At 50.2% G+C, this 25,103-nt stretch overlaps 1 protein-coding gene across 1 annotated transcript in view; it reads right to left on the minus strand.

The window, feature by feature from the left end:
• Window positions 1-12,633: 12,633 nt before the first annotated feature.
• TRNAU1AP (tRNA selenocysteine 1 associated protein 1) overlaps window positions 12,634-25,103 on the minus strand; it is a 28,159-nt gene continuing 15,689 nt past the window's right edge. The window contains exons 3-10 of the mRNA XM_078855804.1: window positions 24,716-24,815; window positions 24,263-24,315; window positions 23,580-23,615; window positions 22,950-23,081; window positions 22,516-22,635; window positions 19,291-19,462; window positions 15,384-15,417; window positions 12,634-12,887 (exon numbers count right to left, since the gene is read on the minus strand). Coding sequence (XP_078711930.1) covers window positions 12,757-12,887; window positions 15,384-15,417; window positions 19,291-19,462; window positions 22,516-22,635; window positions 22,950-23,081; window positions 23,580-23,615; window positions 24,263-24,315; window positions 24,716-24,815 — 778 coding nt within the window. The 3' untranslated portion in view covers window positions 12,634-12,756. The remainder of the gene's footprint in view (window positions 12,888-15,383; window positions 15,418-19,290; window positions 19,463-22,515; window positions 22,636-22,949; window positions 23,082-23,579; window positions 23,616-24,262; window positions 24,316-24,715; window positions 24,816-25,103) is intronic.

The following is a 25,103-nucleotide window of genomic DNA, read 5'->3' on the forward strand; positions in this document are numbered from 1 at the left end:
GCGAAACCTGAGCCGTTGCTGAGGGGACCCTGGTTCAACAACCCGCACTGACCAGCGTGGTGAAGTATGGTCATACAACCCTCTACGATCCACACGGCGTGGGATGACCTTCATCCAGCAGTGGATGACAAAGGGTCGTAAACGATGTATCATGGCGGCTGATTAATTACTGTTAAGGCATGGCAATCGTTTAGATTTGGCTTCAGTGGCAATTTAGTTTTAATGAGAAATTGAACGATCTGGAACCTTAATTGAAATGTCATAAATCTTGACTTCAAGCTTTCGTGACTGTAGGAATTCATATTATTTGGGTCTTTCGGTAAAGTCACGTCGATAGGTTCAAAGAAAATAACAAAAAAACTGTTATTTTATTTGAACCTTTCTGCGTGACTTTACCGACATACCCAAAGAATTATACAGAATACGTGCAGAGACTACTGACGAATATTTTTAGAAGACGACACTTGCAAATGCCAACTGACCAGTTGTCATTGTCAAATGTAAGTAAATGTCGCTGTAATTGCTTGGGAGCAATGCGAGACCTCAGTAGTTGGGAGAACAGCAAGGGATTCGGTCCACATGATGGGTTTGGTCCACTCGACTGATTCTGCCAGTGGATTGAATCCATCAGCGTGGAGCTTTATTGAGTGATACCACTCCCCCCACCACCCCCCCCCCCCCCATGGGATTTATCCTGTTAACTCGTTTCCAGATTCACACGAAGCCATTCACGGAAATGACAAAACATTCCCAATACACGATCCTCCTGTAAGGTATTTTACTCGTCGAGACTTTCCTACATAAATCATCGTCATCAATACGCCAGAAACCACACACTGCAAGCAGTTGAAGCGGAGCGTATTTAAAAATGCCAATCAACGCATTCCTTCTACAAGGCCATCTCATGGCCACGGTGGCGAGATGTTAACTGCCTCGCCTGGTATACAGGAGGGTCATGCGTTCGATTCCGACCCTGACAATACTGTAGGAAATTTGGAGTTTGCATGTTCTCCCCGTGGATTTTTTTTTATCTGGGTCCTCCAATGACAAGCCACTTCGTTGAACCGTCCTTTGCGGCCAGGTCGCTTCTGAAAAAGAGCGATATCGCTCCGATTGGCACGGTCGGCTCCGTGCAGTGCGAAAGAAGTGCACCATATTCTAGATTTGAAGCTTTCGTTACTGCAAGGATTCATACTCAGTTCTTTGGGTAAAGTCACGTAGGTAAAAAAATGAAATTAAAATTAATACAAATAAAATAATAAAATCACGACGTTTCGGAGGCAACACAAGTCTCCGTCATCAGGTGGGACCGTCACAGCCAAATTTGCTGCATCAAGTTGTAAGTACAGCAAGGGATGCAGCAAATCTGGCTGTGACGGTCCCACCTGATGACGGAGACTTGTGTTGCCTCCGAAACGTCGTGATTTTATTATTTTATTTTTATTAATTTCATTTTTTTACCTACGTGACTTTACCGAAAGAACTGAGTAAGTGCAACATACATACAAACAGTGCGTCTTACCTGGTAGAATTAAACTAGTTCATAGTTTTAGTTTGGAATCACACGGCGAGACAACAGCGCCCCCAGCTGTACACATTGGAGTGTGGCTACCACACAGTCGCAGATGCAAAGCAAGACCACGGCCATTGCTCGATCACTTTTATTGTGAAAATTCCATCACAGTTCCTATGATCGCTTTTTCATTGCTTTCATAGCTTTATGTTGGTGATTTCGAAAAGTGTATTGGTTTAGCCATGTTTGTTTGTTGTAGTACAGAGTTAAACTGATGGCCTTAATCTAAGTTGTCTTGTGGTTGTTGTTTGACTTGCATCCCACTGCGATTTTTGCACACAGCGTTGGTGTACGGTGTTTTTTCTGCAATATTTTGCTGTCTTTTCTTGGATTTTCTGTTTGCACTTAGTCACATATTCACTTTAAGATGTTTTTTGTTCATGTTTTTTGCTTTTTGTTTGTTGCGGTTGCACCCGATTCAAGAGCCGAATGGCTCACAGGGCTATACCTAATAAATGAACTTGAAATGAACTTGAACTCAGTCCTAACCACGCTGGAACTGGCACAATAATAACCACTGCCCAGTGGAAGTTTTACCTCGTCACAAGACTATTTTTTTTTTTATCAAACAGCGTCCCGCGTGAAACATTTAGCCAATTCCTCTTCAATGATTTTTTTTTCATAGGACAGAATATTAGTCGAAGCTCCAGATTGGGTGACCAGCCTACATTCTGCACTGCCACCTAATGATTACCTAACAGCAGGGGAAGCAGCCCCTGTCCGGGCACCAACATTTAATACGTTAGATATCGGTAGATTACTGAGCCCATGGGGTTCCTCCCTACAACAAGGCGACACAAATGGTGATTATATGCGGATAACAGAATCTGTAAATAAACAGGAGCACGGGCGACTCGGCACTGAGTCAGTGGCCGGTCGTTGCATCGACTGAATATAACTGCAGTTACACAACGCTTCTACTCTGGTACGAAGTGGGGCGCGAACGGACATTGACCGAATCTGTAACTCAATTTATTTTTTTGTGAAATCTTGACTTAAAGCTTTCGTGACTGCAGGAGTAGTACGGAGTTAGACTGATGGCCTTAATCTAAGTTGTCTTGTGGTTGTTTGACTTGCATCCCACTGGGATATTTGTGTAATAAACGACTGGACCACGATGTCTGGCTCAGTGTCCTTTATTATTCGGTTCGTGCTGTACACCCACACGGCTGTCTTTACTCTGTAGCTTCTCCACGGTGCTGACTCCAATGTCGGCCCGATCCACAACAGCAGCTCCGCTGCTGTTTCTCTCACACAGCCCCCCTTGGCTGTACTCGCTGCTGCTCTTCTCCCTCCGCAGCTCTCACAGCTTCTTGCTCTCTCTCTCTCTCTCCGCAGCTCCTCCTGGCAGCCACACCGCTGCCTCTAACAAGCAGCCTCTCTCTCTCTCTCTGCAGCTCCTCCTGGCAGCCCCACCGCTGCCTCTAACACGCAGCCCTCCTGGCTGTCTCCTCCCCAGCTGCACACCACTCCGCAGCTTCCTCTTATCTTCGGGGTTGGCTCCCGATGGCCGTCGGCGCCCCCCCCTCTCCACACTTGCCTGCGTGGCCTCACTCTTTTCCGCTCACACCCCGACTGACTTCTCCTTCCGGTTTACGCGCTTAAGGACCCCCTACCTTTCACCCACGTCACCTGGCTCCGCCTCCTCGTGACGTCACATCCGGAAGGTCGCTTTCGCCCGCATTACACCACCCTCCCCCATAGAAAAAAACCCAGCCGACCTCGGCTGAACAACACCAAAGCGTAATGCGGTGAACCGACCTTCCCCCTTAAAGGACACTAAGCATGCAATATAACAACAAGAACAACACACAAGTAACATCGACGAACGTACGGAAGCATGCGATAAATACGACGGCAAGAACAAGAACAATAACAACATACAATCAACGAAACGTAAGCGATTTGGAACGAGTGCGGGTCGCCGGCCCGTCCCGGACGGTCGGCGGCCCGCTTGTAGAACGGGGACGCGATGGAACACGAGAAATGACAGGGGGTAATTCCCCTGCTGCGATTGGAAGTCCACCGACATCTCGTGTCCCTGACGAATCAGTCTTGGTCATATTCCGCGAATGCGCCTGCAGCGGGGTCGGAAGGGTCGCCGGGCTAGAAGGTCCCGCAGCCTTGGCAGGCGCCCTCCGAACAGGCCCACTCCTCCCCCGCGGTGTCACGGTCGGCCTGTCTGGAACAGGTACGACAGGCGCTCCAGCAAGATCAATGGACGCAGGCGGGGAAGAGTCAGAGTCAGCAGCAACAGACCCCGGCAAGGCAACATTGGGAGATGACGCATCACGTAGGGGAGCAACATATGGTTTCAACCGCGACGTATGAACAAACCAACGGCGAGAACCAAACAGAACGCGCGCCGACTGTGGATTGGGAACCTCAATGAGGCGCACAGGACCATGCCAAGGTTTGTGCAATTTAGGAGAGGTCCCCGGCCGCACCTGCGGGCAATGGAGCCAGGCCAGGTCTCCCACCTTCCAGGGGCACTCTCCCTCAGACCGCCGAGCATACCGCTCGTTCCGGGCCTGGGCTTTGGCCGTAGCCACGCGGGCGTTTTCCCGCGCCTCCGTAACCCGGCGAACCGTGTCCTGAATGTATTCAGGGAGTGGTTTACGAGGTCCCTTCACCCCAGTACCCAATTGCACATCCACCGGAGGCACGTTTTCCCGACCATACATAAGGTAAAACGGCGAATACCCTGTAGCCGCATGGGGCGTCATCCTGTACGCCGAAAGCACTCCGGGGATGTGCAGATCCCAATCTGATTGTTGTTCACTCACGGTATGGCAAAGCATGGCAGACAATGTCCTGTTCAGCCGCTCAACCATACCATCCGTCTGCGGATGGTATGGAGATGTCCGTATCTTCTTAGTCCCAAGGCCTGCGCACACTTCAGCCAATAATTTAGAAGAGAAATTTCGGCCCTGGTCCGTGAGGAGTCTCTCCGGCGCCCCCTTATCCATAATGTACCCAAACAAAAAGGCGTCGGTGATGGCCGCGGCCGACTGATCGGGCAACGGCCAGGCCATCGGCCAACGGGAGAGATACTCAACCCCTACCAGCAAATATTTATTTCCCCTCGCCGATGGTGGGAAGGGTCCCAATATGTCCAGTGCCACCAATTCATTGACTCGAGACACCTGAATCGACTGGAGAGGCGGCACGTAAGGATGTTTAGGCGGCTTACGCCGGGCGCATTCAGGGCACGCGCGCACGTGCCCTACGACATCTGTCGCCATGCCGTGCCAAAAATAATGACGTTGTAACGTCAACAAGGTCTTCTGCACCCCTAAATGTAAGAGAGTGTCACAATGGAGGGTTCTAATCAACTCGAATCGCAAGGACGTTGGTACCACCAGGCGCCAACGTTCCTGGAACCCCTCCCGCCACATAAGCAGACCATCTCGGAGAGCGGTTTGCGGCCCCACAGCCGTACTCGGACTCCCATTGTCCTTAGCAGACCGCTTCCGCAAGGACACCAATGACTCATCCATCATCTGTTCCCGGATCCAGACAGACCGCGGCAGATTCAAAACCCCGTCAGCCGGTCCCGGTTCCATCGGAGTGTCCGACTTCTCGACGGCCAACGTAAGCGGCTGAGGGGGGTTTGGAATCGGCGAACACCTATGCGTCCCCGACTCACATTTACAAGGGGCGCGCCGCGGTAATCTGGAAAGTGCGTCAGCGTTCGCATGGCGCACTCCCTTCCGATGTTGAATTTGGAAGGAAAATTCCTGTAGCGTGTCCAACCAACGTGCCAACTGTCCGGATGGCTGGTCAATTTTAAGGGCATATTGCAAGGCCGCATGATCCGTACGCACAATAAAAGAACGACCGTAGAGGTATGGTCGAAATTGCCGTAGGAAAAAAACAACCGCCAATAGTTCTCTGCGAGTGACACAGTAGCGGGTTTCCGCAGGAGACAAGACTCGGCTACCATACGCCACGACACGCTCTACACCCCCTTTAGACTGTGATAACACCGCCCCAATACCTGTGTCACTCACGTCCGTATCAAGAATGAATGGGTGATCGAAATCGGGATAATCCAATGTTGGGGCCGTGGCCAATAGATCACGCAGACTCCGAAAGGCCGCCTCCTCCGGCTGTCCCCAAACAAACTTCCGTCCTTTACCCGTAAGGAGATGCAAAGGCCTCGCAATCGTCGCAAACCCCGGCACAAATCTTCGGTAATACGAGGCAAATCCCAAAAACCGCCGAACATCCCCCACGGTGGCCGGAGTCGGCCAATCCCGGACGCACGCCGTCTTTTCCGGATCCGTGGACACTCCCTCAGCGCTCACAATGTGCCCCAAATAGCGGACGGACCGTTGCAGTAGGTGACATTTCTTTGGTTTGAATTTCAACTTGGCAGAACGCATCCTCGTGAACACTGTCTCCAGCCGCGTCAAATGTTCATCAAATGTGCGGCTGAAGACAATGATATCGTCCAAATATATAAGACATGTCTCCCACTGCAACCCCGTCAAAACGAGCTCCATCAATCTTTGAAATGTAGCAGGGGCCGCATTCAATCCCATCGGGAGACAGTTGAATTGAAATAACCCCTGCGGCGTACGGAATGCGGTTTTCTCCCGTGAGGACTCGTCAAGGGGAAGCTGCCAAAATCCCGAAGAGAGGTCCAGTGTGGAAAAGAACTTAGCCCCCGACAATGCGTCGAGGGAGTCATCCATACGCGGCAGGGGGTACGCATCAGCCACCGATATCTTATTCAATTTGCGGAAATCAACACAAAATCGCAATTTGCCATCCTTCTTCTTAACCAAGACGACTGGAGCGCCCCATGGGCTGTTAGATGGCGATATAATGTCCGCAGCCAACATGTCTTCCACTGCCCCCCGTACGTGTTCTCGCTCCGCAGGACTCATCCGATGCGAATTTAATCGAATAGGGGCAGCATCGCCCGTCTCAATGTGATGGTAAAGCAAGGAAGTGCGGCCCAAATCCAAATCATCGGAGCTGAACACATCGGAATATGTCAACAACAATTTACGCAGCGCACCACGTTGCTCCATGGACAGGGAAGAATTTTCGTCACATAAATGAGCAACCCAACGATCATCCGAACTCCTTGGCTCGGAAACCCCAGCAACAACTCCCCGGCTATGTGGACAATCATGGGTCGCAAACGCCGTAGTGGCATGTGCCACAACCGTACCGGCCGGGACACGGACGTTTTCTCCCCCCGCATTAAGCACCTGTAAAAACGGTAATTGATCCGGCCGGACGATGGTCTGTGCCCCCACTAACGCCAACCCGGTTGTTATCGTGGCGGACGGTGACAACAAGACCCCTACTGCTCCTAGCCGATCAGGCAGGGGCTTCCGATACCGCAAGGGTATAAGCATCTGTGTACCAGGTGGGATGTCCACAGATGCGACGGACAGCGCCTGCACTTGTACGGCCGAAGCAGGTCGCCCCCAGGGCGACGGCAGAAACGAGATTTGACGGCCCCCCGGCAGTTCAATACAATTCTCATTGATTTTGATCAAAATGGGCATCTTAGCCAAAAAATCGGTGCCTAACAAACAAGGAACCGCCAAAGATCTCGATATCAACACAACACCCGAGGCCGACACATCCCCAATAGATATCTTAGCATCCACCTGACCCACGATACCCATGCTACCCCCGTTCGCAGCGACGCACGACCCATAAACCGGACGCACAGCCCCCGACGGAATGCCCAACAGATGGAAAATGACATCCGATATAATAGTCGCAGACGCCCCCGAGTCAACCAAAATGCGCACGTCCACACCTTGTATGGACCCCGGTACAGTGGACGAACCCGTAGCGGCCGCGACAACTCTCCGTGCCAATTTGCGCCACTGCGTAACTGAATGAAAAGGCCCCGTCGATGGCCTTTCTTTAACAACAACAATAGGATCGCGCAACACAGGTGGTGGGTGAGGTGGAAAGCCTTGCCGAGTGTCTGGTGCGTGCCGACATGCCTGTTTCGGGGGATCTTTAGCCGACTTGACCGGTGCCGAGGCCTCCTGCTGCGGCGGAGCCGGGAAGCGGGCCCAGCAGTCTCTGGCGTAGTGGCCCCTACGCCCGCAGCGGAAACATTCGGCCTCGTTGCGCCGAAGCGCAGGCCTCGCCTCCTGACGGCCCCGTTCTGGTAGCACCGCGCGCGGTCTCGGCCCGCCGCGTCCCGTCCATGGAGCGGAGGCGGCCGTCAGTTGTTGAGGGCCCCGGTCATCCGGAACATAGACGGCCTGCGCAGGGTTCCACCCCAGCGCCTCCCCTTCTTTGACGGGCCCCCCCGTCCACGCCGTCACTTGTTTCCAGCGACGGAGGTTGAATTGCGCATCGAGACACTTAGCAGCCATCCGGGAAGTTAGCTTCTCATGCCCACACACAGGCATGGGGATCCCTAGATCCCGAGACAGCTCCAACATTTTCCCTAATATGAGAGGCTCAAGCAGGTCCTGTGGCGTCTCAGGATAAGCTGCCATGGCCAGCTCCAGCACCGCACCCCTGAACGCCACGGGCGACTCCTCTGGTGCTCGTTGTCGTTGAGCGAATCGCCGATGCGCATCATCTGGTGGCTCATAAGCATCGGCCATTTCTTGAAAAACACCACATAAAGTTGCCTTCTTATCGGTCGCTATGGAACGGAAGAATCGGACAGATTCGTCGTCCAGGAGAGTCGGCAACACCTCCAAAGCCTCCGCATCGGTCCATCTTGCTGTGCGTACCGCCGCCAAGAAGCGGCAGGCGAACGCGCTCCAGTCCCCACCGACGGAAAATTCTTTAACCGTTGTAAGGTGGCGACTCCGACTCCTCTTCCCGCCGTCTTCCAATGGTGGTGGTTGTGATGGCAAATTCAAAATGGCGTCGGCCCGCGGCGTGGCCAAGATGGCGGTTTGGCGCCACGGAGCGCGCAAAATGGCGGCCTCTTGCCGCGTGGGCAATGGCGGCGGTAGGACAGGCAACGTGGCGGCCCGCGGAGCACCACTTGCATCATCCATCGTCCCTGGCGCGACGAGATGGCATAGATGCGCCAGGACGTCCTTAAGTGCCTCCAGTTGTACCGCCATCGCTTGCCATCGTTGATCCGCGTCTGATGATGTCGACGGACCCGCCACCGCGCCAACATCCTCCACTCCCGTTCCCGTGGTCGCCTCAGCCGGGCTCTCCTCCACCACCCCAACAGGATCCGTGGTTGGGGGGAGTTCGTCGTCGTCGGACGAAGAAGCCGATGCAGGCGCCGGATTAACTTTCTTCCTCACTTGTTTCGACATGCCGTTGCACTTCCGACACCAGTGTAATAAACGACTGGACCACGATGTCTGGCTCAGTGTCCTTTATTATTCGGTTCGTGCTGTACACCCACACGGCTGTCTTTACTCTGTAGCTTCTCCACGGTGCTGACTCCAATGTCGGCCCGATCCACAACAGCAGCTCCGCTGCTGTTTCTCTCACACAGCCCCCCTTGGCTGTACTCGCTGCTGCTCTTCTCCCTCCGCAGCTCTCACAGCTTCTTGCTCTCTCTCTCTCTCTCCGCAGCTCCTCCTGGCAGCCACACCGCTGCCTCTAACAAGCAGCCCTCTCTCTCTCTCTCTCTGCAGCTCCTCCTGGCAGCCCCACCGCTGCCTCTAACACGCAGCCCTCCTGGCTGTCTCCTCCCCAGCTGCACACCACTCCGCAGCTTCCTCTTATCTTCGGGGTTGGCTCCCGATGGCCGTCGGCGCCCCCCCCTCTCCACACTTGCCTGCGTGGCCTCACTCTTTTCCGCTCACACCCCGACTGACTTCTCCTTCCGGTTTACGCGCTTAAGGACCCCCTACCTTTCACCCACGTCACCTGGCTCCGCCTCCTCGTGACGTCACATCCGGAAGGTCGCTTTCGCCCGCATTACATTTGCACACAGCGTTGGTGTACAGTGATTTTTCTGGAATATTTTCCTGTTTTTTCCTGGATTTTCTGTTTGCACATAGTCACTTTAAGATGTTTTATTGTTCATGTTTTTGTCTTTTGTTTGTTGCGGTTGCACCCGATTAAAGAGCCGAATGGCTCACAGGGCTATACCAAATAAATGTAATGAATAAAAAAAACTGAAAAAAAGGAATTCATCCTCTTTGGTTCTTTCGGTAAAGTCACGTTCAGTTTGTTGTCCTTCCACCCCCCCGCGCCTCCGATTAGCACGGTTGGCTACGAACGGTGCGACACAAGTTCAACATACGGCGCCGTACACACAAATCCGATCTGTAATCTACCCAATAACCGCGGGGAACCGTTCGCTGATCGGGCGCCCCCCACCCCCAAACTGCAGTGTGGCTGTCCCCCTGCCTCAGCAGCTGTAACACGGACGGGAGCCGTGGCTAGACACGCGGCCTTCTCGCGAGCCACCAACACAGGGGTCGACAACCTGCGGCTCGTAAAATTTAAAGAAAAACTCAATATCTTCTTGTTGTTTTGGTTGCCTACTCCTGACCATGGAAGTCCAGTTCAGTGGGAGTCCAGTTTACCATGGACGTCCAGTTGACCATAAAAGTCCAGTTGACCAGTCCAGTTCTACCATGGGCACGGGTCGGCAACCCTGCAGCTTCGGAGCGGCGTGCCTTTATTTATTAAGGACCACCGGTCTCGTATTCACATTGCATTGCGGCTCTTGAAATATTTAGTTTTTTCACACCGAATTTGAAAAAAATAATGTCTCTTCTTGTTCTTACGGTTGTCGATCCCTGCGCCAACCCAACCTGCACAGCCGCGCCGGGTCACAGGCGCGCAACGATACACCACGCCCGGCTCATTCACCCATCACGGCCCACAAGAAAACAGCAACGTGCATCCGTAATCAGCGGCTTCACCCTCTCTCTCTCAATGTCTCTCTGGGTCAAATGTCGCCTGCTTTTACTCCCTCCGATGGCCGCGCTCAGACGGGGGTGAATATAGGGTGACGGTATTATACGTGCTCGTCGCGATGCACGCACTCAGCTGAGCACCGGCACGAGAACAATCGTCGAGTAAACTTTTCTCGAGAGAGAGAATACGAAGATCAGGGAAGGGGATCGCGAAGTGAGTCCCGAGGCAGTGCATGTCGCTCCTAAGAGATTTATTAGCAAATTGATTTGAAATTGAGTAAAAAGCTGAATAAATTGTAACACGTTAAGCTATTTTCATATAAAAAAAATAATTATAGAACAAGGTCCAACTTTTGCAACGCAACAATGGCAGTTTTAAATTAAAGCTGGAAATGTGATGGGAAGCATGCTTTATGTCCTAGGCTAATTAAGTCCAAGTTTGATCACAAATGTAAAATCAGGCCCCGGTCTTAAAAAAAAAACATCACACAAAGATCGCCTAAATATAGACTGTTGGTGCAAGTGCTGATAGCGAGAACCCGTGCAGGCTGGTACGGCACAAAAAGGGGGTGGCCAGCACCATGCCTGGCAAGCCTGTCTCCCGAGTTGGCGATGATTTTTTCACACCACACCAGGTAATTATTTGAGGCCGAGTTGACCTACAGGAGGCCTAGGACCGGTTCAAATAATCGTTACCGTTGTGAGCGTGAGTCGAACTCGGGTGGCTGAATTTGGAGCGCAGTGCACGGACCAACACACCACCGCTCCCCACACGCATACGCCAACACACAGACCGCATCCAAAACAAGGAATTTCTTTACTCAGAAAATATTCCTTCCGTTTTCTAAATATTGTTTCACATGGACACTGGAAGCAGATAATTTCATAATTTTTAGGGCATTAAGAAGCCAGTCTGGGCAACACAGATGATCACTAATTGTGCAGTCTGGACCTCACCTTGGGTGCGAACCCATATCCTCTCGGCTTCAGATCACGTGTGCCCCTTATCCTACATCAAAAGGGCCCTGCGTTTGAACCCAGAAATATACACTCAATTTATTCCCGTTTCCACACTCCACGCAATCAATATTCCGCAAACACGAACCCGAAACACCACGGCGTTTTCTGCCGTAACGGTAAACGTCACGCGAATAAGAAAGCCGGGCACGTGCACCGGCGCGCAACTTCTGTCGAGGTCACTCTCAGTGACGATCACACCCCGCCCGATGACTTTCGGGATTATAAAAAAAAGATTCCTCATCGCGCCCCCCAACCCGACACTCGCGACTCCACTAGAAACCCCGCAATCCCAGAGCCACTCCCGGACCCGCGCACAGCCACAACGCCCAAAGTGTGCCCCATGCAGATGGGACGCACGTGCACACGCTGCCGTGCGTGGCGCGTGCCAAGCGGGGCGTGTTCGGTGACGATGCACAAGCAACGGGCCAGGGTCTTCAGAGCGAGACAGGCAGGCAGGGTTCGCACGTGATCAGGAGTCAATGCTGTTAAGAGTTCCCTGTCCGTGACCTTCGGTCGAATGCCAAATGCCCGACGACAATCGTGTCACCAACATTGTAGTGCGGCGTCAAGAGAACACGGGAATTGTATCGTCTGAATTTGCCCTTGTTAGAGCTCATGAGCAGAAAAAAACGGAGCCCGTTTCTTAACTGCCAAAGTCATGGCGAGAACATGTCAACACTACCCCACCTACATACGGCGATGCACAAATAGCAAACAAATATACAGCGCTGGGTTTTTTTTTACACTTATGCTCCCTACAGTGAGTTATCTTCAATCTGTGCATACAATTTACATCACTCAGCACTGCTCTGCAAGTACCGTGAGCAGGTGAACGTGCGTGGGGAGGGGGGGGCAAGGCCTATTGTTAATTTGCCACGTTTTAGCCGTATTCTTTGCGTCACGTTATACTAGTTTAAAAAAAAAAATCAGTGACCAACAGCTTCCGCAGCGTGGGTACGGCACCGATGGCGTGTTGGGCGAACCGTCTCCCTCGTGGCGTTGGGTGGCCCGAGGTCGAGAGGTCACCATTGGGTCCAAAGCTCATCCCAACCTCCACCACCAGTGACAATAACCGCACTCTCATTCCGACCGCCCGCGCGTTCGCAAAGCCGACAAACAACACGGCCCACCTTCAGTCGACTCCCGTTGTGGTGTGGCGGCACGAACCTGAACGCAATTTCACCAGCAAATACCCAACAGTCCTTTTCCCGAATTTATTGCCAGCGTGTGGCGCAACAACCGGAGCACACGTGGATACGATGGCGGTGACGATGGCGGTGACGATGGCGACGATGACGATGAAGCCGGTGGGCGAGTGTTTTGTCAGGCGGCGAGCTCCGAGGTGGGCGGGTCGAGAGGCTGCCAGTGGCACGCCATGATGGCGTGGTACAGCTCTTCGCTTTGCTCCATCAGCTCCAGGTTGGCTTCGTCGACGTCCAGTTTGGGCTCGGGGTCTGCTCGGTTGCACACATTGAGCCACGGTGGCGTGCAACCGGGAGTCCACAAACAGGGGGGGCAAGGGGGGGGGGGGAGCAAGGTGGGGGAGGGGGGGACGAGGGGGACAGGCCACCGGGAGTGACGGAAGAGACGAGGGCAGGCAGGGAAGGGATTGTGGGAGTCGGGGGCATAGTGCGATGCGGAGTGACGAGATGAAGAACAACGGAGGAGCGGTTGGGGTGGGGAGAGGTTGGAAATGGCAAAGGGAACGGGGGAGGGGAAGGGAATGAACGACCATAGCCTTGTCAAAAGTTTTTTTTTTACGGAGGCGTTAATAAAACAAAAGATGTAAAATGGTGAATCAAGTACTTTTCTTCTCCTGCAAAGAAACACTACCACCAACCAGAATACAAACAGCTCGACAAATTTGATATTAGTTTTGGAAGTACATGATTGTGTAACGACACATTTAATGAAAAAAGTGGAAAATGCACTGCTGCTCTCCACATTGTGTAACTGCACTCTCTGTTCAAGAGCACAGTGTTTTGCCCGTTCCATTATGCCACCATTACTTCTCGGCACTTAATGCATACGCTCAGTATGCACGAATCACTCCACTGCGTCGCAACAGCGTGCGTTATTGTAATGCCCCCCCCCTCCCGTCAGTTAACATTTCAAAATCGTACGACCAAATAATGCAGTGCGCGCAACGTATTCCAGCACCGTCACGCGCATCAAGACGCCCTGCTGATTGTGAACTCGGTCAGAAGAGCACAATTAAAAAAACGCGGATGGGGATTGGCCCATCGTGCTTTTTGAGCGGGTGCCACTTTGTGGAAATTCAACAACGCACGTGGCTATGGACCCACTGGTTTCCACCTCTGTGGCTCAGCGCCAGCAATTGCGATATACTCGTTTGGTAAAGGGGCGACGGTGACCGACGTTCGCGGCACAGCCAAGGAGGCCCACGCTACGTCATGTGCGGGCGGCAACAGCGATCGTGCCTCCCGCCGCTGCAGCGTGTGTTGCGCCAAGCACGTGGGAGCCTGCGCTCCGCGAGGCCGCGAGCTACGCCGCACTGCACGCTTCTCACTTTAGAGAGACGCAAACCCGAAAAGCAAAATCGCTCTCACTTTTGTAGACACAAAGCCGGGCTTGTGTGGCTTGGGCGTTCCGACACACAATAGTCTGAAACCTTTGTTCGTTAAGCGATAATTATTTTAAGCGGCATGCCACTTCAGGGACATTGCTACAGAGCGTTTCGGCCGCACACCTGAAAGTAAATTTTAAGTATTTATTTTGCTCGCTGGCGGAGCCTCAAACCCGTGTCGAAACGCCAGGCCGGGGCACATTCTAGGGCTGCCGCGGTATCGTCATCACAGTACGGTATTAGCTTCACGCTACGACGATTATCGCAATGTCTTTTCCAAAACTTTTAAAGTGTTTTTTTTTTCTTCGTGCTTTACCGTAATTCCAAGGCGTCTTCAAATGCAGTGCATTCAATATAAGTCTATCTAATTGTAACCATCCATAATGCACATGGTGCACATGCTGTCAATTACACAAGACACTAGTTCAAGTCACTATGAAAATCATGAAGTCACATAACCGCAATGCCTTACATTATTCCGGATTTTTTTTAAACCACGATTTGCATGGGTTTAACCTGTGCACTTGGTAATTCATAACAATTTTATAAGAAAATAAAAAATTACAATTAAATCAGCAACGACAGCCATGATATAATGACAGCCCTGATGTGATTCCAGGTTGTACCGCGTGTTGTTCAGAACGATGTCCGACAAGTCTCGAGCGAAACGACGCAAGGTTCATCTCGCCCGCCCCAAACAGACATTCCGTTGCAGAAGCAGCTCCCGGACACGTCGAGCGAAACGTCGGACATTGTGCCAAACAACGCGCAGCACGACCCGAAAACACATCGGACGCCTGTACATCGTTAACGAGTGAAAACCTACGCAGTCGTTACGACGACATACCCCAGCGGTTATCGTGGGGGGCCCCAGATTGATCGTGGCATCGCAGCGCCGCGGCAACCCTAAGTTCGCACGTCCGGGAGCTATTTGTTTTTGAGTTGCGTCATCGTTTAAAGTGCAAGCGACCAGCCTGGCCCCGCGCGGATGAGCAGAGTCGACGGCAGACATAACACAAGCACACCGATTGCCCTAAAGCGACCTGACGTGACGACGGTCGACCACGGGTGTAATGAGCACGAGGACTGCGCAATAAATTCGGACGCCCTTTTTTCATTTTCACTGCTTCAGTGTTTGGAGCTTTATTTGTGTCGGTCTGCACAACGAACAAACAAATGGGGAAATAAAAGTAAAATGTCCCAACCCCCCCACCCCCATCCGCCCCCCACCCCCCCCCCTCCCGTTGTGCACACCCGCACTGCCGCCACGACACTCACAAAGACCGCGCGGGTACACAAGCACGTTCACGCACGATGTCATGCAATGATTTCTAGGGTTTATTTACAAAGCCATCAAACTAACCTTCCAAGGCATCGTCTCCCAGATCTTCATAACACTGTCAACAACAAAAACCCAAGGCAAGCACAGTGTTATTAATACAGAATGTCGTTATCGTCGTCGTCATTGTCAATCAATACAATGAATATTGATTGTCGAGCTCACGATAACAAGAATCGGATTGGGTGCGTGCGAATGTGCGTTAACGTTTGATTTGGACATGTCGCGTATAAGGAGGTTCTCGCGTGACCGCTCCAGCTAATAGAGGTCACTGCATTCACCAAAACGTGACCAAGACAATCGATTCTTGCATCGTGCCGTGAACCCGAATGAACCGCGGCCATTCACTGATCGACAAGGGGTCAGAATCATGACACCTCTAATCATACTCATCATCAACCATTGGTATGATCTTTATAAGGCATTCAATTAAAACTACCATCAACAGACAATAAAGTATGGATAATCCAAGCTGACAAGCCACTCCATTAAGGGAGCCTCCGCTTAGTTCGAGGCGACTGTACAGAGAAATGCACGCACAGAAACGCGTGAACGCTCAACACAAACGGACCCTTACGTGATGCGCGAGTTAACGGCCACGAAAACTCGGTCTGATGCACATGCACCCATCACGATGAATATTTGTTTAATTCATTTTGGCAACCCAGGTCTCATCTTGGTCTCTTGAGTTCTCACCAACCGCTTAAACAAAATAAACTTGATCGTTAAAACACTATTATGCAGTAGCATGTATGTTTTGAATATATATTTTAAAAAAATCTCATTTGAAAGGTTTTCATTGCCAATCTTGTCGGGCTTTGTGGAAAGTTAGCAAGTGGTTTAGGGCAGGGGTCAGCATCCTGCACCTCCGGAGCCGCATGGAGCTCTTCAAGGACTCTTCCTGACGTTATTTATTAAAGTGACCACCGTCTCGATATTTATTAAGGACATGCCTTGCGGTTCTTGAAATAGTTGTTTTTAAAATACTGGAATTCGAGAAAAAAAGTCTCTTCGTGTTATGTTAGTTGCCGACCACTGGCTTAATGGTTTTGAATTATCCTTGGAATGAAAAGTAACATTTTCCAGGCATAGCAGCGAGTAGCTTATCACCTCTCATGGTACAATAACCATCCACAACACTAAGATGAAAAAGCCCAAGAGTAAGAAGATCGCTTGGTGGTGGTTTAGAGACCCCAGCACTGAACCAGCACCGCCAAGGGCCTCTGGGGGGTTTGACTGTTGGGAAGCCGCCGCTGATTAAGGTGGATTCTCACGCGGAGTGAGCTTACGGTATCAGCACGGTCACCGTAAAACTAAACAACATTTTTTATTTTACCAGGTAAGGCCCACTGTGCTATACATCTCTTTTTCAGAAGTGACCTGGCCAAAAATAATAGCTGAACTAAGTGGCGTATCACGTGTAAATTTACTGCAGTCAAATGCTCTAAACGCATATTTCTAAATGTGGAGGTAAAAAACGGAGGACCCGGAGAAAAATCCATGCGACCACGGGGAGAGACACATGCAAACTCCAAATAATAAGGCATCGGGGTTGCGATCGGACCCACGACCTCCTGCACACCAGGCGAGGTATTTAACATCTCGCCAATGCAGCGCCCACACATTGACCGCACGAATAAAAAAACCTATTCCATTAAATTTCATTTTTCGCTTTATTTTTTTGACGGTCAAGCAACACACATTTGCGTCTGTCGCAGAGTGGGTGGAAAAGTGCAGTGCCCATTTCGTGCAGATAAGAGGTAATTTTAAAAGTTCTCAGAAGTAGTTGTTTGATATCTCCTTCCGCAGGCTGTTCTCCAAAATGCGATCATTCACTGCTGCGTGAGAGTTAGAAATATATTCTTTAGCTCATGACGCGATGCCGATAAAACTGGAGGGGGGCAACCCACAGGAACTATTCTATTAATGCAGAAATTGGTTGAAACAGGTATCAGCATTATTTCACAGTAACTGTTAGCTTCGAGCTCACCTTCCTTGAACGTGCGCTCACACTCAATGATTTACTTAACAGCCTTCCACACCGATAGGAGCTGTTAGTAGCTTTGAGACGTATTATACACGTACAGCCCATTTTGTCAATCCACTGCCGGACGACGAAACTTCTCAGGTTATTTGACTATACTTCACCACGCTGGTCAATGCGGGTAGGTGAAGGTTAGGCATGTATAGTGATCACAAAAGTCCTCCGCCAATGTTACGCTCTATTTAAGACCGGGAGCAGGTAGAGATCCCTTCACAATTCTGGAAAAATCACCTGATGATGCTGGATGCAATCACCAGCGAAACGTCGTACTCAAATTGTAAATGTTGTGGGTTTACTCTCCAACACGCCGGTGTGATGAAGTAGAAACGAATTGGCACGTTCTGTTTACGTGACAAACCTTAGATCATTGGCTGTGTCGGGTGGTGGCGGGTTCAACGACACATTTATATTTACGCAATCTAACACAAAGAAATTGTATGGATAATATTGATCGCGGAAGCCTACGTGTTGACCTCCACTAACACCATAACACACAATCTAAACAAACACACAATGTTAAACTTACACACTTTCAATGTACACAATACTCAAACATTAACACACTATAAACATACACACATGCAGTGTATACATTATACACACAGGGATGAAGTAGAAAGTAATTGGCACATTTTGTTTACACGACAAACCTGCGCCTGATTGGCTGTGACGGGTGGTGGCGAGTTAACGACACACTCATACTCTTTGACACGCTCATACTTACACGATCTAACCTTAAAAAAACTTTCATTATCAATGTGTACGAGTGTTGCGCAGTGGCAGTTGGCATTGCACCGATGACAGCGGCTCATTCAGTAACTTCGTGGACTGCCCAGTGCCGGCACTGTTAGGCACCACACCAGGTACACATGAAGGTTGACCTAGTGAAGGCCGATAGCAAGTTTAGACAACCAGTTGAACGGTGGTGTTGTTATCTGCGGCTGGGAATCGAACCTAGGTTGCGAGGTTCACAGCGGCAGTGTGCCGGCCAGGCAGTGAACGATGCGCTCCACCCCCGGCAAACAGATGAGTTGTCACGATTCTCTATCGCAATCTGTTTCAAGAGTGTATTCGCTTTTTTTACACGTCTCATTTTCATAGTTTGTGTTTTGCCCTCTTTGTTTACGTGCAATAAGCCTAGATGTAACCGAAGCCCATCGACTCGGTGTATTTTGTAGAAATTGTAAAGAATCGGTTCTCACGCTCATGATTGAAGGTATGCATGGTGCGTGTAAGAATACATTTTAAACTAACCTATCCATTGCTATATGCCGCCACTCTCCACATCCACACAAAAAGATTTCGATCACCTGCTGAGGTTGGCACACCGCGTTCTCGCTCCGGCTGTCTCCCCAGTGCTGATGTTTATACGCTGCAGGAAGTCTCATTTAAGGCCGAGTCGACCTATGGGAAGCCCTGGACCGAGTGCAGATCAATTTACACTGATGTTAGCCGTGGCGAGGAATCAAACTCTGGTTGTTGGGTGCATCCTGCAGTGCACTAACTACTGTGCCACATGCACACAAAGATCCCCCATATAGCCTTAACAGACTGTTGGGGCAAGTGCTATTAGCGAGTATCTAAGAAGGCCGGCATTGCAAAAGAGGGGGTTGGGTGGCCAGCACCACACACCGCCACCTTTGTCTCTCTCGTGGCAATGTATACACATCACACCAGGTACACAATTGAGGTTGAGTCGACCTTGGGGATGCCCAAGACCGGTTCAGATAATCGTCGCCGGTCTTTGCCGTGAGCGGGAATCGAACTCGCGTCGCCAGGTTCGTAGTGCAGCGTGCTTCCCGCTACGCTACCGCTACACACGGACGCATATACACACAAGCACATACATACATACACACATGCACACATGCCCACCCATATACACACCTGCATGGAGCTCTGGGTGTAGCCATACTGAGGCATGCTGTAGCTGTAGCTTCCTGTGTACTGGTCGTATCCCCACTGTGTGTAGTAGTTGGGGTAGGGCTGGTAGTACTGCCCGTAGCTGTAGCCTTGGCTCTGCCCGTACTCCTGCCGAGACCTCCCAGCACCGCTGGCACTGAGAGCACATGGGTTCAGGGTGGGCACAAAAAGACACATACACAGACACACTTAAATACACCGGCATACATACGTACATATTTACGTGCTGCGCTACGAACCAGGGCACTCAAGTTCGATTCCCGCTCACGGCCAACACCAGTGACGATGAGCTAAACCGGTCCTGGGCCTCCCCTAGGTCGTCTCAGCCTCAAAAGAGTACCTGGGGAAGTGCATAAACATCGCCACTTGGGAGACAAAGGCGGCCGGGTGTGGTGCTGGCCACCCACCCCTTCATATGCCGTGCCGGCCTTCATAGGTGCTACTCACTAAAATCACTTGTCCCAATGTACATAAAACACACATATTGCAATGTTTACACACCACACCAGGTACTCATTCATGGTGCAGTCGACCTAGGGGAAGCCCAAGACTGGTTCAGATGATCGTCATCGGTGTTGTCCCCGAGCGTGAACCGAACTCGGTTGCCAGGTTTGAAGCGCAGCGTGATAACCGCTGCAGTACCACTCCGCATAAAGTGTATACGCACAAACACACGTGCGTAGACACACACATGAACATACAGTATGTGCACGCATATATGTACACAATCGCAGAGTGGAACGATATCACTGTTAAGTCAGTGCCCTTGGAGACAGGCTTGATAAAGAGAACCGATTTATAGCGCAAACACATGGAACCAACATGCAGACAATGAGTACACAAACTTCACACTTCTGTTTCCCGGATCAGCTGTGAAGATATAAACGGCCACAATAGCAGCGGTCAACATGTACAAGGGTGGACCATTCGACTCAGTGGCGGTGACATGGCCGAGTGGTAAGTGCGTTCGCGGTTCGAATTCCGGTGGCCGCCCTGGTTATCACTGTGGGCATATCAACCTTAAAACTGCTACGCACTGTCTACCCTCACACTGGATGTTAAAGATCCCCTGGTGTCCCCCTCCCCCTGGCTTCCCCCCAGTTTGCTAATTACATTTCCCCTTTGCCCTTTCCCCTCCCCAATATAAATCTTCTCATCCCTGCACGTGGTCCCCAATTGGGTGGGGTAGCGAGTCTAAGATCATCCCTTTCTATTGGTCCTGTCGCGCCGAATTCTAGTTGCTGTTCGAGGAGCTTGTGGTTCCCGTCCGTTTGCGATTGGCGTATTGTACCGGGCTCGCGTCATGTTGCAATAAAAAAAAACTCAAAATAAGAGATCCCCTGATGTAATTTATAAGATTAGGACACTGTGTGCCGGGACCATCGTCCAAATTTGTCAAACGTGAAATATTACCCGCAATTTACTCGATCGGAACCTACATAGCGACCGTTGCTCCCCGACCACCCACTGCGAAAACTTGGCAAGACCCTCGTGAAAAATGAATCATGAAACTGAACAAGCGGTAACCGCAGCCAGGAGAGCACTGCAACGCTCTCAAGGTCTCCCTTTAAAAACGAGGCAAAGGATTTCTCAACAGGCCATTACGCACAGCTCTTTGTCAGAGGGCTCTTAACTGGTTATAAATATACGCCATTCATATACATTCAACTCTTTTTACACGCTTTAATTTTGTTGTTGTCGTTGTTGTATCCTCAAATCTTGTAACTCAATTTTCACCCATTTCCCAATGTGCTATCGACTGCAAACTTGGTATACTTATGTCATACTGATGACAATACTATATTCTATCATAAAAAATAAAAAACATATGTTTTAAAAATTATTTTTACATGTTATGTTTCGTCTTGGCTCTAATTGTCCACGGTAAACTGACGTTGGCTGTAAATTACCATGGTCCCTTACGTTATGGCAAGCTTCGGGGCCACTTCCTGGAGTCGTGGAGTTCTTCCATTACTAGTACGGTATATTTAATTAAAGCGTGTTTTTTTAAAAGTTTTTTTTAAATATTACTTATTATTCTACCAGGTAAGGTCCACTGAGCTATGTAGCTCTTTTTTTTCAGACACGACCTGGCTATCACGAATGATAGCTCAACGAAGTGGCTTATTGTGTGGAAATTTATAGCGGCCAAATATTTTAAACGCATGATGTTGATTCTAAATGTGGAGGGAAAAACCGGAGGACCCGAAGAAAAATCCATGCGAACACGGGGAGAACATGCAAACTCCAAATATACAGGCGTCAGAGTTGGGATCGAACACACGACCTCCTGTATACCAGGCGAGGTAGTTAACATCTCGCCACCGTGGCGCCCGACATGAACATACTCGCATACGTACAAGCATACCAATAGAAATTTAGTTGTGAGCACTTCAGAAGAAGAGGTTGCCCCTAGGCATTGCTCTACTGCAATAGATTGAGCCAACTGGCATTGTACATCTCTGCGGAGTTCATCAACAGCAAGGGGAAATTGCCCACGAACAACAGCCGGCCAACAGAGTGCGGTATCCAGCCATAGAGATATAATGTGTGGTGTGCGGTAGTGAATCATAGCTTGGTTCTTTTAATTACCGGCTAGCTGAAACATTAACTGGCGCGCTGACCGCTTGCTACACATGGCACTTAAACTTGTTCGGCTGCTTTAGGGTGGTGGAGGGCTTTGCGACAAAAAATGTGCCCGATCAATATGTGGCCTAACCCAAAAATGAAATCTGAGTAATATTTGGATAATGCTTATGGAGCGCCCAAGAAGTACTAAATTTTCATTAATGGATGTGAGCAAGCGCCTGCGCTAATAGTCGCACATTCTTGGGATGAGTTCCCGATAAATTTTTATTTTTACAGAAAAACATTCACATTTTTAGGGAGGATTTTCATAGGATTCACATTACATAAAGCATGTGAAAGTGAAGTCGCCCAATGTGACGCGACCCCACTCTTGGTGGAAACTCAAGGGCATGACACAGTGTAAGTGACATCAATTCCTGTGATGTCATATTTTAGGACCAATCTGAAACAACAACAAAAAATCTCTCGGATCGTCCCAAATTTCATCCTGAGGTCCAATAAATATCCAAATTGCTTTGGCTTAATCCGAAAATCTGGAGCACAACCCTATCACATGCATCGTCCGTAGGCAGGATCATGATGAGGATGATGCAGGATCACCTCTTGGGCGTAGCGAGGCTGAGCTTGATTGGTCGGTTGCCAAGCCCCGACGCTCCTTGCATCTCCACCAGCGCCCTTCTCTGCTCCGACTCCTCGCCAAAACGCACAAACCCGTATCCTCTGCCGCACCACGCCGCATCACAGCACACACAACGTTGCACGCTTTGAGGCAAAACCGCATGCATGATCACAATAGAATATATATAACACAGCGATGACGATGATTATGGTGAAGCTACTAACAAGAAGAGTATGCATTTGCTTCAATGAGCTCAAAGGAAGCAGATGTGGCCATGCAATTAAACATCTGTGTATGATAGTCTTTATTGCAGGTGACGGAAACGCCGACCATCAGTCTCAAAGGCTAAAGGCACGCGTTTTCACAGGACGACGTGTTTTCGCTGTAAGACCAGCGCGCGCTGTGCGGCGCTCACCTCGAGATGCCCGACAGGTCGGTGATCACCTTGCCGGACATGCACGACGGATATTTCTGCAGGAAGAAGTTGTACAGGTGGTGGTTCTCCACGTCCGCGGAGAGGTCACCCACGAAGATGGAAAACTCCGGGCTGGGGGTAGGACAGAGGATGGATAAGTAAATAAACAAACGACAGGAAGAGAAAACTAAAAACAAAAATGTACATCTCCTGGACAGCCAGAAGCCCGGTGGGTTTCGAAATAGATCACAAATAGATCTATGTGATCCCAAATGTGCAGCACGACAACCGGGAGATAAACATTTTTCCAACTATGCCAGCCAGCTGACCAACATGAACCACGGCCAAATACCACAAAACAACAGAGCACACCAAACGTGATTCCACGTCCTTCGCATGTGTTCAAAAAGCACGGTGTGTTTCAAGACCCAACGTTTTTATGGAATCTCTCAGAGATGCAGGCGGCCCCAAGAGTCGGTCGCGTAATAAAATAACCACGAATTAAATACCATTGGTACAATTTGATGAATGCGTTGTGAGCGTAAAAATTTGTTTGAATCAGCGGGTCAGATCCATCGCGACACGTGTCGTGATTTACATGTGCGGCGAGAGTGTGTGAATTATCCGCACCTCTGACTCCTCTGTGGCCTTGGGTTGAAGACGACCCTAAACACAAGGAGACTGTTAGCAAATGGAGTCTGCTGGCCATTAAGACAAAACCTGCAATACTCCTCAGGAACAAAGTGATGTTCATTCAACCTTCATTTAAAAACCAGCCAAACAGCCCTGGTGAATCCAGAATAGGGGTCTCTTTTGTAAGGAAAACTAGAGTTTGTTCCCAATCTTCAGTTTAATTGGTCGGCCTCTCTTGATGGGAAAAAAGCAACATGCTGGCTTTGTATTCTTGCAGCTGACGTCAAAACGAAGCAGGTGTCCAAAAGTTTTCCAGTAGTCCCTCGGTTAACGTTTTTTCATCCATTACACGAAAACTACTGTTAACTAAAATAACTGTTAACCAAAGTCACTTAGAAGTTGAAAAATAAGTAATAATCACCGAGTCTGCAAGAGAGCTGTTTCCACTGCCAAAACAGAAAGCAGAATGTAAACAAAGCCAGTCGAGGTCTAAACGCTCATAAATGGTCATCGCTGATTGGCTAAGGCATGCTCAGCCAACTCACGGCCCAAACATCGGCTCGTGTCGTCCCGTGCGGCACAGCCGGGCTTGCCACGACCGTGAGGCTTGGCGTGAATACGGGAGGGGGGGGGGAGGGGGGGCGTTATCGTGGTACAGCAGGCGCGCTTGCGATCCTTACCGTCCATCGGGTTGCTTGTTGTGTGTTGCGTAGTTGAGTTTAAACCTCCGTTGCTGAAATGCAAAGGAGCAAATGTTACGTGGCGCCACGCATCGTCCTTTGCAACTAGAAACGGCTCTTTGTAACTTTGCGTTTTGGACCACTGCAAACTCTGACCCCACGTCCCGGTATGCAACTTAAGATCTACCTCATTGTCATTTGTTGCCCCATTAAACTTAAAATAAAACATCAAAGTCATATTTTGCCCATCAAGTCAAAGCGTTTCCCTCTATTGGTGGCCCTGAGCTAGAGGTGAAAATTCCACATTATTATGGCTGGGACCAGTCTCTCCCTATGGGACGACCCCCCCCAACGCATCCCACAGAGCGGCACGTGCTGTGTCGAGCGTTGCAGGGAGGAGGCCGCTCTGCATGGAGCCGTTGGGGCGCGTGGAGCCACGTCGTCCGCACTGACCGGGTTGGATCCGGGAAGCGCCTTCCCATTGAGCCTGTGCAGGCACCGCTCCGCGCTCGACTGGTCCGAGAACTCCACAAAGCAGTACCCAGCCGGGCCGCTGTGAACGCAAAACACACGGAGACGCAGATCGCCTGCTTGAGCCTGTGGACCATAAACTAAACGATATTTATTTTAACAGGTAAGACCCACGGAGCTATATAGCTCTTTTTCAGAAGCGACCTGGCACACAAATGATGGCTCAACAAAGTGGCTCATCACGTTGAAATTTATAGCAGCCAAATACTCTAAACGCGTGTTGATTCTAAATCTTCTTGGTTCTTTCGGTAAAGTCGCGTAGAAGGGAAATAATAAAATAATAAAAATAAAACATAATAAAATACTTATT

This window comes from Lampetra fluviatilis, chromosome 4, assembly GCF_964198595.1.
Source record: "Lampetra fluviatilis chromosome 4, kcLamFluv1.1, whole genome shotgun sequence".
NCBI classification, from domain to species: domain Eukaryota; kingdom Metazoa; phylum Chordata; class Hyperoartia; order Petromyzontiformes; family Petromyzontidae; genus Lampetra; species Lampetra fluviatilis.